Genomic DNA, 15,656 nt, shown 5'->3' on the forward strand with positions numbered 1-15,656 from the left:
AAACTGCAGAAACCTTCGAAGATTTGGGTTTTAAATGTGCTGAGCCGTAAAAACCACTGCAGTAGAAGTAATTGAAGTAGTCTAACTTGTACAGCATATGAATATCATTGTGTCAATATTCCAAGTGTTGCAGTCACAGTTGTTGGCTCATGTGAACTCTGGATAAGAAACAGGTTTCTCTTTCACACATGTAGCACACAATAGTCTGTGTCAGACACATTCTCCCCCACTGGAGATAGGTCCCCGCCACAAGGGGGAAGGTGTGAAAAATGACATCCTTCAGGTCGAGTGAAGGCGGCGGCACCAACGCATTTCACCTCAAAAAGTTGTTCTTGAAAACTCCACAAAGACAACAGCCCGAGGCCAGTTAGCACGTACGTTCTTCGCCTTTGTTTTCGATCTCACAGCCTCTTTGACCATTTGTTTACCTTTTTCAGTTCTGTTTCTCTTCTCCTGTAATGGATGAACTGACAATAAGAGTGATTTCTCTCATCGACAGGTTCCGAGGGCTCCGCAGCAGATTCATCAAAGCCTAGTTGGCAGAAAAACTGCAGTCGAGGGCGGCAAAACTCACTCACCTTTGGCCCGGTTTAACCGAGGGCCGGTCATCAGCTTGGTGTGTGCCAGCCTTTAGACCCATTTTCATTGGTGTCTTTGTGTAAACGCTCTCCACCCTCAGATGTTACTTTTCTTCAGGTTTCTTTCAGGTTTTGTGTGGGCTGCATGATAGAAGTGTCATCAACACGTCCACTTGTCAATTCTGTGGACAATGAGCTGCTCTATTCACACAGATGGGCTCAGTCAGGCATTATGCAGACTTTGTACTTGGGAGGTGGCAGGGTTAAGTCTAATCTAAGTTTGTCTAATTTCAGGTTTGCAGTGCGTGCGTGAAAGGGACTTTTGTGTGTGTTCTTACCCAGAGCCCTTTTCTTTCTCCGATCGAGTGAGCATGTTGTTTTCGGGCGTTTTGCTGACATTGTCGCTTGATTGGCTACCTTTAAGCCCCGCGTCTGCTCCCGCGGCTGGCGGCTCCTTTCTCTTCTTCCTGGCAAAGAATTTTTTAAACGTCTGGAACTTGGACTTCTTCTTTCCTGTGAAAACAAATGAGAAGAAAATGAAAGAAACTGGTTTAGAGGGACTTTCTTCTGACAGCACTACAGTGAACCTTTACAACTACTGTAACTGCACAGTGATATGTTAATGAGTAAATTACACACACAGCATCTTTACACACTGCCCTCATATCAACTCTAGTTTGAGCAATTAGTCCTGTGTTGGCTGTAAAGGCCGAGGTAGGCATCCCTGGAGAAACTACACACTAAGATTGAGGTGTGTTTACTGCAATGTGTGCGATGAGACGTTTATAAAGACAGAAACACACTCCTGCTTGTAAACCCTCCCCCCCAGTGAGTCCACCTCTATTAGCAGCGTGGAAAAACTCAACAACTCTTTATAACTCCTTTTAAACAGCTACACTGCTTTCAGTCACCGTGGCAATCCCGGCTGGTCCTCTCTATGTCCAACATTCATCAGGGCCCTGGACTGTCTCAACATTTAGTCTCAAATAGTCAGTAGTAAATGCTATCCTTGTTTTTCAGTAACAAGACTAATGCCTAAAACACATCAAGCAGCGGCGAAATGCGGTCTGCGGTGAGCTACCACGCAATGTGAAGTGCAGCCAAACTTACAAAGAATCGCACTGGCCACAACAGACTCATAAAACATCCTCAGCATCGTCCGGCAGATATTAAAGGACCTGAGCCTCCTCAGGAAGAAGAGTCGACTTTGGCCCCTTTTTTTGTTTTTTGTTTTGTTTCCACGCTGCAGAAAAATCATTAATAATTTAATTAATTAGTTAATTAATTGCAGCAAGCAGCACTTCTCCACTGCTTGGTGTGTTTGGGACCAGGGTTGCTGAAAAAAAAAACCCTCAAGCAATGCAATTCTACCTCATCTGTCAAGATACTACAGTGGACAATCGTAAACATACAACACCCTGATTAGTTTCCACTAAGAATACAGTATTTCTATTTTTCTAAACCACTGTGCAGTGTTTTGCTTCCGAAAAGCTCTTGGATCTGTTACTAAAACTGGACTTCCATATCTTTTATATCTGGCTGGTACCTGAAACAACACAGCCTCTTCCATGCAGGCTGTTTTCTGCTCACTACAGCCATGCTCTGTGAGGCAGAACTAAAGCACAGTTATACTTTGAGCTTAGAAGGTATAATATATAGAAGTAAACAAACAGAATTCAGAGTCAGTCCTTCCTCTACTCCTGGGCTCAATGGCCAGTGAGAAAGAGGGAGAGAGAGAGAGAGAGAGATAGAGAGAGAGAGAAGAGAGAGAGAGAGAGAGAGAGAGAGAGAGAGAGAAAGAGAGAGAGAAGAGAGAGAGAGAGAGAGAGAGAGAGAGAGAGAAAGAGAGAGAGAGAGAGAGAGAGAGAGAGAGAGAGAGAGAGAAAGAGAGAGAGAGAGAGAGAGAGAGAGAGAGAGGCGAGGGCCAAGCAAGAAAGTGAGTGAAGAGTGTGAGCGCCGTTTAGTGAAGAGAAAGAAGTAAATCAGAAGAATAAATATATATTTTCTGATGGTCACAGCAGTTACATTTAAAGCACAAACACATTTTTTGGGAAAATTCCTTCGTATTAATGCAAACATCAGCATTCTGAAATGCGCACAGTAATAATGATGTTTAGCAGTTTCAACATCTTATTTTATCAGTTAAGCACATTAAAATTGGCCAAAGGATCACTAAAGTCAGTAGGAGTAATCCCCTGGAGATCTTGAATATCTGAACAAAATTTCATGGCAATCCATCCAACAGTCCAGTCAACAAAGACGCTACGTTGTGGTGAATAAATGTGAGGCCAAACGCAGCAACAATCTACTTTATCATTCATTATACATTAGTTATGAGATGTAACCATAATCCTAACCTAATCCCTACTCTTCAGAGACTAAGCTGCTCACTTAAGTATGTTGCTGCCTGGGTACTTTCATTTGGTAACTACATTTATAACATCTCGCTCCAGTAATGTGATGTAGAGGCTGGTCTTTGGCTCTGAAAGGGAAAATGCTCTGATTCAACATGTCAAAGTCTGTTCACAGGCCTTGTGGAGTACTGCTGTATGTCAGAAAGATGATATGCCTTTTGTGGCTCCAGAGGGTTGTACGCAAAATCAGATAAACGTCCTCAAGCGATGTCATTCGAGTCAGCGTCGGCTGACTACAAGTTTGAAAATGGAAAAAAAAAAAATTATTTGTGAGTTGCATCTCTGCTTGAGGCTAGCAGCTAGAACCTACATTAGCCGGTATTAGCATAAAACACACAAATCTCTGAGCAAACTGCCCACGGTTGACTGGCATTAGAAAATGTAGGCAGCAGGTTTTGACAAGGAATAAGGATGCAAAAATTAAAAAAAACGGCAATATAAACTTCTCATTGGAGTACTCTTTTAAAGATGGCCATTGACAAATGACGTGCATCTACTCTCTACCACTTCATAGGACTAAGCAGTGCATGATGCTGGACTCCCTGACCTCTGACCTGACGTGCATTGTAAATCAAGATGGAATACAAACAAAAGCCAGAGACACTCATAACAGACTGACACACTTATTGATACAAAAACTAATTTGGAGCATCTCAATTTTCTGATGTTAAACTCAGAAAAAACTGAAGTTATCATACTTGGCCCCAAAGGCCTCCGAAACTCAATAACTAAAGACATTGTTACTCTGGATGATGTTGTGTTGTCCTCCAGCACCACAGTAAGGAATCTGGGTGTTATTTTTGATCAGGATTTGTCCTTCGATTCTCACATAAAATTAACAAGGACTGCATATTTTCACCTGCGTAATATTGCGAAAATTAGGAACATTGTGTCTCAGAAAGATGCAGAGAAACTTGTCCATGCATTTGTTACTTCTAGGCTGGACTACTGCAACTCCTTATTATCAGACTGCTCCAATAAGTCTGTTAAGAGTCTCCAGTTGGTCCAAAGTGCTGCAGCTCGTGTACTAACAAAACAAAAAGAAGAGAACATATTTCTCCTGTATTAGCTTCTCTGCACTGGCTACCTGTAAAATCTAGAATAGAATTTAAAATCCTTCTCCTTACGTACAAAGCTCTTATTGGTCAGGCTCCATCGTATCTTAAAGAGCTCATAGTACCGTATTACCTGACTAGATCGCTGCGCTCTGAGAATGCAGGGCTACTTGTCGTTCCTAGAGTCTCCAAAAGTAGAATGGGAGGCAGAGCCTTCAGCTACCAAGCTCCTCTCCGCTGGAACAAACTCCCAAGTGTTATTCTGAATACAGACACTATTCCCATATTTAAGAGTAAACTTAAAACTTTCCTTTTTGATAAATCTTACAGGTACGGCTTACAATCCCTTAACAATGTTGTTATTCTTTAAATGATTTTGTTCTGCTTAATTATGCTGCTATAGGCCTAGTCTGCCGGGGATAATACTTTTCCAGATCCTCTGAGCTTCTCTCCTCTCCGTCTGTATCATTCATGTCTCATCAATGCATGTTACTAATTCAACTTCTTACCCGGAGTTGTTTGTGCTTTGTCGTCTCGCAAGTCTCTGCTGATCGTGGTGGTGCCTGCTGCTGTGGTCCTGCATGACGCTGCTGCTATTATCACTGTTACTCATATAAACTATCATTAGTTTATAAATTATAACATTTGTAGCTATAAAAACACCATCAGTGGTATGTCTCGCTGTACCGTAGCTGCTATTGCCACTACTCATCATTGATCATGTTTGCCACCATAACTACTATCATTTTTTATAATCTATCACCTTAGCTGTGCTTGTTTCCACTTTTCTGCTGTATTAACTCCCATAACATATAAGTCATATTCACATTGCTATAGATATTATTATAGTTACTGTTACGCTTTGGTTGCTTGCATCTCTGGAAGTGTGTCTGTCTGTCTTCCTCTGTCCATCTGTGTGTCTTTTCTCTCTTTCTCTCTCCTTTTATTCCTCCCCAACCGGTGCAGACAGATGTCCGTCCTCCACAGAGCTGGGTCTGTCTGACGTTCCTGTCTGTTATAGGGAAGGTTTTCGTTGTCACCGTACTCTACGGAGGAATTGTTGGGTCTATGTAAATCATAAATAAGTCATAGAGTGTGGTCTTTACCTACTCTGTAAAGTGGCCTGAGATAACTTTTGTTATGATTTGGCACTATAAATAAAATTGAATTGAATTGAATTGAAATCTCCAGGAGAGAAATGATCAGTAGGGATGTCCGATAATATCGGCCCACCGATATTATCGGCCGATATTGAGTTAAAAATGTAATATTGGGTATTATCGGTATCGGGTTTTTACAACCGATGTTAGTTCTGTAGGCTTCAGCATTTCCGAGTGTACCTGAATGCAACACGGGCCGTAGGCTTCAGCATTTCCGAGTGTACCTGAATGCAACACGGGCCGTTTACAGGCGCGTGCTTGATGACGTATAACAACAACACGCTTCACTTGTAGGTTGCTAACCGTGGCTAACAAGCTTCAGCTCTCCCGGTGCATGAGATGTCCGTGGTTTGGAAGTATTTCCAAGTGTCACCTATTAACAGTAAATGTGCGCTTTGCAATGACTGCAAGGCGTTAGTTATGAGAGGAGGAAACAAGGCGTCTTCCTTTAATACATCACATTTGATTACTCACCTCAAGAAGAATCATGCGGAGTTAAACGCTACATCTGTGCAGCACAGTGATGAAAGGAGCAACAGCCGACACCGAGAAACAGACTTTTTCTATCGTTCAGGATGCCGGATTCACCAAACGTGTGGAGTTCCTCGAGCCCCGTTATGTCTGTTTAACGCCCAGTCACAAGTATTTCTCAGACCAGTGCTTACCCGAACTGTACAGCATTGTTTACCGTCACGTCGAGAAGCTAATTTCTGGTGCTGTATCCATTAGATCCAATACAGGTTAGCATGTTGAGCTTAACTGCTGATTTATTGATCGTATTATTTGTCAAGTTACGGCTCAGGCGTTACTCAGTCTGGAAAAAGAGAACTAAGTTTGTTTACTACTCTGGACTGAAACTATGCATCTTCCTTGTTGTGATGTTGTCTGTAGTGTTGTTTGAGGCAAAATATTCTCTCTAAAAACACAAACAATTAAATGAATGGCACTTTTTTCAATAACTTATTTTGTACAGACTGTGTTTACATTTGAAAAGCCGTGTTGCATTTATGTATGCATCCAGTGGGGCATCACAATAAAATTAGGCATAATGTGTTAATTCCATAATAGGTGATATGTGATGAATTTTGGTGTAAAAAGGCTGCATATATCGGTATCAGGTGATATCGGTATCGGGTGATATCGGTTTTGGGTGATATCGGTATCGGAAATTAAGGGTTGGACAATATCGGATATCGGCAGAAAAGCCAATATCGAGCATCCCTAATGATCAGCTATAATAACCAACGCGCAGATGTATTAATCCCCAGCCTGGGCCGTGCTGAGACACAAAACAGAGGGAAACTGTTCAAAGAAGAAGCCTGGAGAAAAACAAGAGAACCATGATAATGAATTTACACAATTCGACATGATTCTTTTTATACTAGTTATATATAAGTGTGTTTCTGTCTTTACGGTGAGGAATCCTAGAGCATTCCTTCTTTTCTCTAAAAATGCACTTCTGGTTGGAACTAAATCACACTGAAAAATGTCTGGAATCTCAATCTTGCACTGGGGCCAAGACACTGAAGATTTCTGGGTTATTTGCTGAAGAACACATCACAAAAGTGAGTGAGCTTATTTTTACACAAACATTTCTGTCATACGCACATACTGTATATATGCAGGATACTTTCTTGTGTTATTTGGTAAGTAGCATACATACACGTCAGATAAATGAAGAACTAAATCACATTGTCTGCACTTAGGGCTAAATATAGCACATGGCAACAGTTATCATCAAACCACACAGAGAACATACTGTTTTCATCCACTTTCTGTGAAGAAATGTTGGCTGTGAAATCTCCTCTCTATTGTCAGGACCTTAACGTGAACTGCTATATTTACTCCAGGAGCTCCCAACCAGCTTTTGACGATGCTTCAGAGGCCTTTCTGCACCGCCAAGAGGAAAAATCAGGGGGAAACACAAGCTCACGGCACCATTTAATGTGCTATTTCAGGCACAATACACTATTAAGTTAAAGGTCTGTGCTCTCTCTGCTTCAATGGAAGGTCATTGGAGCTCTACGGTCATTGTAGACTGATATGACCCAAAATACATTCACTCAAGTACAAAACATGATAACACACACTTATTAACATCATGGCACTTCCAAGGCAGTCTAAGGTCAATATAAGGGGACACTGACCTCAGCCTACACGATGAAGATGGTGACCTTTGACAGGGAAACAATGTCATGGACAGTTTTTGGATCAGAACATGGTTGTCAAGAGAGCTGGAGTAAATCTCACGGTGGTAGTATTTGTATTTGTGAGCTGCTTGCCTAATACTACAGATTCTAAGAGCAATATTTCTTGATTTATCTCCAAAAGTGATGCATTTCATATTCTATTCATGTCCAAATTCACGCCCACGGAAGAACACTATTCAATGCAATTCACATTTCTTAGTAATTAAAGTTGTGCTCCATAAGATCTGAGATACCTCGTTTCTAGCGGCCTCTTTGGCGGTAAGATGTAACTGCAGGCGGGCCTGTTATTTCAGAGCCTCTATCTTGTCACATTCACTGTGTTGAGTTTTTTTTTTCTTGCTCTTTTGTAAACTTCATGGAAACACATTACCTCTGTACTTCCAGTCCATCCCCAATATGTTCCCCTCTTAAATCCACACACACACAAATGTTCCTAATACACTTCTGTCCTTACTATATGCCTGACTCGCATGAGTGAACGCAGCATTACCGTTCGATCTGGGCCAACCTGTGTCAGCAGCGTCACTAACAGGGCGGCTTATTTACATTTAGCCCGCACATTACGCCACAGACACTCAGATTGTAATACTCGGCAAATATGCAAGTAGAAGTGCTTTCATTAGTGGGTCATATGATTAATCACCATTGTTTTAACTCACTATTTGATAGATAGGGACTTAAAAGGCAATTAAATAGATGAAAATCTATGAGTACTTGCTTGTAACAAACATCGACTGATGCAACCTGGACACATCATCAGTGATGGTACCTGGGGTCACAGTGTTTCGGGTCTTTCAAGCATCATACACTCTCACCCAGGCGACTCAGCTGGGGTTGATCAGGCCCTAGCTTGTGCCAGGGAGCGCTACCGCACCCATGGTTCTCCTCTCCTTAACCACAGCCACCTTGAGGCAACCTCTGCTGCCCCTTGTGACCTCCTTAATGGCCCTTCGCTTACTGGCCCCTGTGATGCCCAAGATGTTGTAGGCCCTGCAGAGAGACTGGCCAGCAAACCCTCTGCATCCCACCTCGATGGGCTCACACCATGCTCTCCACCCATTACTCCGACACTCCTCCACTAGCTCAGCATATTTTGCCCTCTTCCTCTCATTAGCCTCCTCGATACGGTCCTCCCAGGGAACAGTGAGTTGCAGGAGAACAATCTGCTTGGAGGCCTCAAAGATAAGCAACAAGTCAGGCCGCAGTGTTGTGGTGGCAACGGACTCTGGGAATTTCAGTTGCTTCCCCAGGTCAACTTTCATTTCCAAGTCTTTTGCTGTCGCGAGCAGGCCAGATGAGGTAGACCTGGCAGCTGATGGTGGCTTGACCCCAGCCTGGACGAAAGCGATAGATTGCTTCACTTGGCGGAGACGCTTGCATTGGCCAATCCCACAGCTGATGGTGTTTGCTATGGCCTTTGGGAATTGGTCATGGCGCCAGCGGTAGCGCCCCTCGCCCAGGGCCTTCGAACAGCAGCTGAGGATATGCTCCAGGGTCCCCCTCTTTAAGCAGAGGTTTCAGGCTGGTGACTCAACTAACCCCCAGCTGAACAGGTTGGATGGGCTTGGTAGTACGTCGTAGACAGCTTGGATCAGGAATCGTATGCGATGGGGTTCAGCTTTCCATAGCTCTGCCCAGGAGACTGCGGTCCACTGCATGCTCCCATCTTGTCCAGGCTCCCTGCTGCCACATTCTAACCATCCTGCTGGCCCGCTCCTCCTCTACTGATGCCCGCACCTCTTGCTGCACCAAATTGGATTTAAGACGCCGGTCGTGGCACCCTCACTGAATTCACACCAACATATCGAGTTGGATGTGGCTGGCAGACTCCATGTTCTGTGGCATCACACCTGACGTTCAGCTCTCCCATGAGTTCAATAGAAGTGACACACAAAACTTAGAGCTAATGGTCTGTTTCCTGCCATTATAGATGTTCAGTGAAATGTCAGAATTTAAAAGAGACGTAGTAAAAGCTCAGGCATGACAGACTGTTTCCACTTTGTTGCACTTTCCAATAATCCCAGCAGCACTTCAGCTAAAATTCCTGCTGTGGCTTCAACCACACAGACATCTCTCTGACCTCCCAATGCACTTCTTCCTTGTGCTCATTATATCAGCAGCATGTGTGTTATCCATCTGTATAGACAGTGTGCATTTGGGCGTTGTGTGTGTGAGAGAGATTTTGATAGCTTTCTCTGTTCCTTCATTTCCTGCCAACAGCAGCGAGGAGATCAGATCGTCAAATCTGGACTGATCTTCTCTGCTGTGTCTGTGTACATAATCTCATTGCTGATATGATGTAGTCTTCCATAAAGTACTGCCCACCTATTTTGACACTAAAATTGTTATTTTCATCCAAAGTAGAGGCAGCAGTTCCTGAGAAACCATTTTGACTTCATAGTTTCAGAAAATCTACCATTTTCACATGTGTTCCTACTAAGAGAAACCCTCAAGATTTGCAAAATGTACTCCAATGAGGTCCTGGTAACAGAATACCAACTAACTTTCATCAATATTTGAAATTGTATTTAAATATACAAACTTGCCTGTTCATCCTGAGCAGATAGACCCATGTCACTGAAAATACTAGTCAATACTCTAGTCTTGTGTCACAAATGTGACACAAAAATGAATTTTCGGTTGAAGGGGACCTATCATGCTCCTCTTCAGGTTCATACATGCATTTTGTGTTTCTACTAGAACATGTTTACATGCTTTGATGTTAACACTTTATTTTACTCACACTGCTCATGGCTGCTAATCTATCCAGAAATAAGGTCTGGAAACGTAGCAGACCTTCGCAGCCCATTTCAAAATAGCACTGCACGCAATTGGATAGCACTACAACTGCAACCAATCAGAGCAATGAACAAAGTAACGTGTCTAGCCAACAGCACAGCACTGTCGTTATCGGTTACGCCCGCCCATAATAGTACCATAATAGTACGATTTGATCGGTGAGTTGGGATTTTCTGACATAGCTAATGAGCTCCATCTGCTCTGATTGCTCAGCACTTCCTGGTCTTTCACTGTCCCGTTCTCCATCTGCACTACTGCAGACGACTGACGGAAACTGACTATCTTTAAAACTCACAAATAAAGCCTTCTAAACCAACACAACACAACCGGACATGTTGCAGCAGAAGTGTGATACAAAGTTAGGGAGAAAATAACAGTAGTAACAAGTAACCAGTATTACAGCTTTGTCTAGCGTTAGCATGTAGCTACCTGTAGTAAACAGTGGACTGTGGGGGAATATAGCAGCGCTTTTCTACTCAATCAGAAATCACAAATAACTCTGTTTAGACCAAAAGCAACACAACCGGACATGTTGCAGCAGGAGTGTGATCAGAAATTCAGTAGAAATTAACAACACAAGCAACCAATATTAGCCTACAGCTTTTTCTGTCGTTAGCATGTAGCCTCTTATAGTTTACAGCAGGGCTTTCTACCGGAGCTGTGTGTAGCTGTACTTCGTGGGTGTGCGTTTCCTAGAGCAGATTACCTTATTTGAAATTCTGCCAAGGCTTGACAGACCACTGAGATAAAGGAAAAAATGTCTAAATGAAGGTCAGTCTGTATCAGATCTGCTCATGGGGGGTTGGACTGGTTACCCATAAACACGTTTACTTCATTATTTGACAATTGACATTTTGTGCATCTGCTTTAAAGTGAGAAAAACACTTCTCAAAACAAAAGGTGACCGGGCATTCTCTGTTGTTGGCCCAAACCTGTGGAATCCCCTTCCACTCCATATTAAGTCCTCTACCACCCTTGCCAGCTTTAAGTCTAATTTAAAGACATACCTTTTCACTCTTGCCTTTAACAACCCTTAACACCCTCCCTTATTCCCCACCGCCTTTTTATTTATTATTTTTATTTTCTATTTTAATTTATTTTTATGTATTTTATTTCACTTAGTCTATTGCTTTTAACCTTCTTCTTACTTTTTACTTCTTTTATTTTCCTGCTTGATTCTATTTCACCTGTTTTTATTCTATGCTGATTGCTTATCTTAATATCGTTTTCTTTTTTTACTTATTTTATGCATTGTTTTGTCAAGACCTGTGTATTCTTGGGCTCCTTTTATCTACTGTCCTGCCCAAACCTGGATTCTTCTAATGTAAAGCGCTTTGGGTCAACTCCTGTTGTATTTAAATGTGCTATATAAATAAAAGTGACTTGACTTGACTTGACAGTAAATAATTAGGTAATTAACATATAACATAAGTTTAAAAAGTAAAAATATCAAAGTGAAAACAAAATAGAGTTAAAAAAATGTAAATAACAGTAAAAGTAAATAAAGTAATTAAAGAAAAAAAAGAAGAAAGGAAAGGGGGGTGGAGGGTGTTCTCTCCTTCCAGGCACTACGAAGTGTCCTCAGCATCATCAGGAATAACAGTGAGGCTATTACTAATAAAAGCCAGCAGTGGGTCCCAGGTTTTGTGGAATGCTGTCGAAGATTCCCTCTGTGGAAACCTTAACTTCTCTAACCGTAGATATTGTAAAATTTCATGTATCCAACTTTTCTGAGTCTGTGGAGAGTTTCCATGTAAGGAGAATGTTATGTCTGGCGAGCAGGGTGGTAAAGACCACAACACGTTGGGTAGTAAGGGGCAGATTTTTAGACGGAGGAAGCCCAAAAGAGCAGTCAGGGGATTGGGTTCTAAATTTGTGTTAAGAGCCTGTTTGAGGGTTTGAAATGTATCTGACCAAAATCCAGCAAGCTTCTGGCACGTTAAGAACATGTGTGCATGGTCAGCTGGGGACTGCTTAAAGCGGTTATAAGCATCACTGTGACTAGGGGGTATCTTAGCCAATTTAGCGTTGGTGAAATGGGCTCTACGAAGCACCTTCCACTGCAATAGGCTGTGCCTGGCACAAGTCGAGGATGAGTGGACCAGTTTCAGAATGTCCCTCCACTGGACCTCAGTAATGTCTACAACCAAATCCTTTACCCATGCGTTTTTAGGTGAGGCAGTGGGGACTGGGCTCAGAAGAGCAATCTTATTATAAATAACAGATATCAATTGTTTGTGTTGTAAGTTGACAGACAGGAATTGGTCCATCTCAGCTTCAGGGGGGCGGTTCGGAAAATGTGGGTACTGCTTTTGGATAAAATGTCTCATTTGAAGGTACTGGTGGCTATTAGGCAGGCTGTATTTGTCCAACACAGATGCAAAGGACGCAAAAACACCTTCGTCATACAGGTCATTAAGCGTTTTGAGGCCCTTATCTGACCATATGATAAACCTAGGATCAGTGCAGGAAGGAAGAAACGCATAATTATTAAAAACTGGGGCAAGGGTCGAAGCCCTGTACAAGCTGTTCTGCTTCCTGAACTGGATCCAGATTTTAACGGTATTAATGACAACCTGATTAGGCGAGACCTTATGAGAAATTATAGGGAACTGTGAGGAAATTGTAGAATGCAAACAGCGGGAGGAAGATGTTATCTCAGTATGAGCGCAGGGCGGGCAGACGTCTGCAACTCCACCGTGGAGCCAATATAAAAGTTTATTAATGTTGCAAGCCAAGAAGTAGTGGCGGAAATTAGGGAGTGCTAGTCACCCTTCAGGTTTAGGGAGTTGAAGAATATGTTTTTTGATACAGGCTGTTTTTTTCTGCCCACATAAAAGCATTAAGTTGATGGTCTAGATTAGCAAAAAACTATTTATTAAGACAATCTAGGAGGTGTTGAAAAAGACACAGAAACTTTGGTAGAATTAACATCTTAATAAGATTAACCCGGCCTGCAAGGGACAGGGGGAGGCCTACCCATCTAGAAAAGTCCTACTTGCATTTACTACTTGCATTTATCGAATAGCGGTTCTGTTGCAAAAAGGTACCTCAAGAAGCTGGGGATAAACACCCCCAATTACTTGAACCCCTTGTCAGCTGTTTGAAAGGGGAATGCGGATTGCGGGAGAGATCCCGCCAAGTTATTGGCAAAAAATAACTCACTTTTCTTTAACTTATACCCCGATAGGTGCCCAAACTGATCCAGAATTTATAAAACTGGGGGGAGGAAGGATGTGGGGTTTGAAATAAATAAGAGTAGGTCATCGGCATATAAGGAGAGATTGTGGACTAGACCAGAACGAGTGATGCCTTCAAATTCATTCTGGTTTCTAGTCCAGATGGCTAATGGCTCGATGGCTTTGTTGAACAACAATGGTGAGAGTGGAAAGCCCTGCCGGGTCCCAAGTTTGAGAGGGAAACATGCTGAACGGACGCCGTTAGTGTTTACAGATACAGAGGGGGTTACAAACAGAAGCTTAACCCAAGAAATAAAACTAGAGCCAAAGCCAAATTTCTCCAAAATGAGAAATAGAAAGCCCCACCCGGTTGAAAGGCTTTCTCTGCATCTAGCGCCACTACGACCTTAGGAGTGTCCGAGCCAGGGGAGAATATGATGTTGAGCAGCCTTCTGGTGTTAAATACTGGATGTCTCCCTAATATGAAGCATGTCTGGTCTAGTGAAATTATCGATGACATCACAATTTGGAGGCGAAGGGTGAGGACCTTAGCAAGGATCTTACAATCTATGTTTAAAAGTGAGACGGGTCTGTAGCTGCCACATAAGGTAGGATCCCTGTCTTTCTTCAGGAACAATGAAATGAATACCTCATACTAGGCCCTGACAGTCTGCCTTCAGTAAAGGAGTCATTGAACATTCTCACAAGGATGGGGGCTAATAGCATCAATTATGCGTAAAGAACTGTAAAATCATTGGGCCCAGGAAATTTCCTGACTTCATCGCTTAATGCACCTCCAACAAAGAGATGGGTCTACAGAATTCCTTAGCGATATTTATATCAATCCAAGGATATGTTTACCAGTCCAAATTTAGTGTTTTTGACCAATATTCGTGCTTGTAATGCAGCAACTGTATTTATATTAAGGTCAGAATTATAAACCTTGTCATGATTGGCCAGTTGGCTATCGACAGGCTATTAGCCTACTACTTTGATACCTAGCTACTAAGCTAGCTTAGCCAAAGCAATATGTCTTAATCATACTGGAATCAAATACAAGATATTTATTTACATTATAGGTAATTATATTCGTAGAACAAATTAATTTTCTTATCCATCTATTAAATAAATTGATTCCTAAATGCAAAGCAACAAGAGACCTTTACTCCAATTTTATATTTATGACTTCATTACATGTTTATAATTGTTGTTGCTGGCATATCTGACATGTTTGTAATTTAAATAGCCTAGTGTGTGGTTTCTGTACATACTATAAAGTTTGACATTCCTCATGCCAAAATATAGGCTGCTAGTTTCGATCTGACCAAAAAGCAAAAACACTGTGGGCCTACTGGATTAAATGATCCAACATGTGTAGCAGAATTAACCATGAGTGTTTTGGCGGATAAATTGGCTTTGTATAAATAAAGGTAGTCTTTTCTAAGTCTAAAAGTTACTGTCCAACATTACAGCGAAAACTTTCCCAGAATTAAAAATCAACACATTCTGAAACAATTTTCCACAAGGTCCACAAATGTGTATTTGTCCAAAAATATCACGTATGGTTTTGGGGGATTCTCATCAATGAAATCACCAGTGGGTTTCATGACGTTACCTGAAGTGTGGAAACAAGGGTTTCAGGATTCCAAAAACACTCAAAGCATTTCAAGCTCTCGAGTCGCCCCCTCACACTTCCAGTTTTACCTGCTCAGTGTTTGGCTTTAGGCGATGAGACAGAGAAATGACTGGTATTTTAATAGGAGGATTCAGCTTCTACTGCACCTGTTCATCAGCTTCTACATCTGTAACCTATGTTTCAATCACGTGGCAGATGAAATCATAAATTGACATTATAGGTTGTTGTGGAAAAACAGTTTTCTTTATCTTATTTACACATTGTTGTGTTGTTTGTTGGTGTATGTGATAATCCAGCTTCAGTGACTCTCAGATGAAGGACCAACATGACATTCCTGTTTGCTCTCTTTATGTTGGTGCGTGTATACCATGTTCACCTGACTGTCAGCCTTACCTGTCAACAGGCCAGATTGCTTTAGGCTTGACAAGGGAACACATCTTTACTCACAGTAATAGTGACTTTCTGGATCTCATATACTGAGAGAGCTGTTAATCTTTATTGTTTCCTGTGATATAAGCTGAAAACAGGGCCATTGGATAACTAGCTTTGCTCATCAAAACAGATGAGTATTCAGTGATTGTGAGAGTCTCCACCTAAAACAGGTAAGCACAGAAAGCTGCTCACT

General features: G+C 42.0%; 1 protein-coding gene across 2 annotated transcripts in view; it reads right to left on the minus strand.

Annotated features, from left to right (window-relative positions):
- Window positions 1-15,656, minus strand: part of LOC310948598 (uncharacterized protein) — a 67,361-nt gene that overhangs the window by 19,845 nt on the left and 31,860 nt on the right. For both annotated transcript variants that reach the window (XM_083915778.1, XM_083915779.1), the window contains exon 3: window positions 917-1,091. In XM_083915778.1, coding sequence (XP_083771904.1) covers window positions 917-1,091 — 175 coding nt within the window. The remainder of the gene's footprint in view (window positions 1-916; window positions 1,092-15,656) is intronic.

The sequence above is a fragment of the Echiichthys vipera genome, assembly GCF_963691815.1.
Source record: "Echiichthys vipera genome assembly, chromosome: 6".
NCBI lineage: Eukaryota > Metazoa > Chordata > Actinopteri > Perciformes > Trachinidae > Echiichthys > Echiichthys vipera.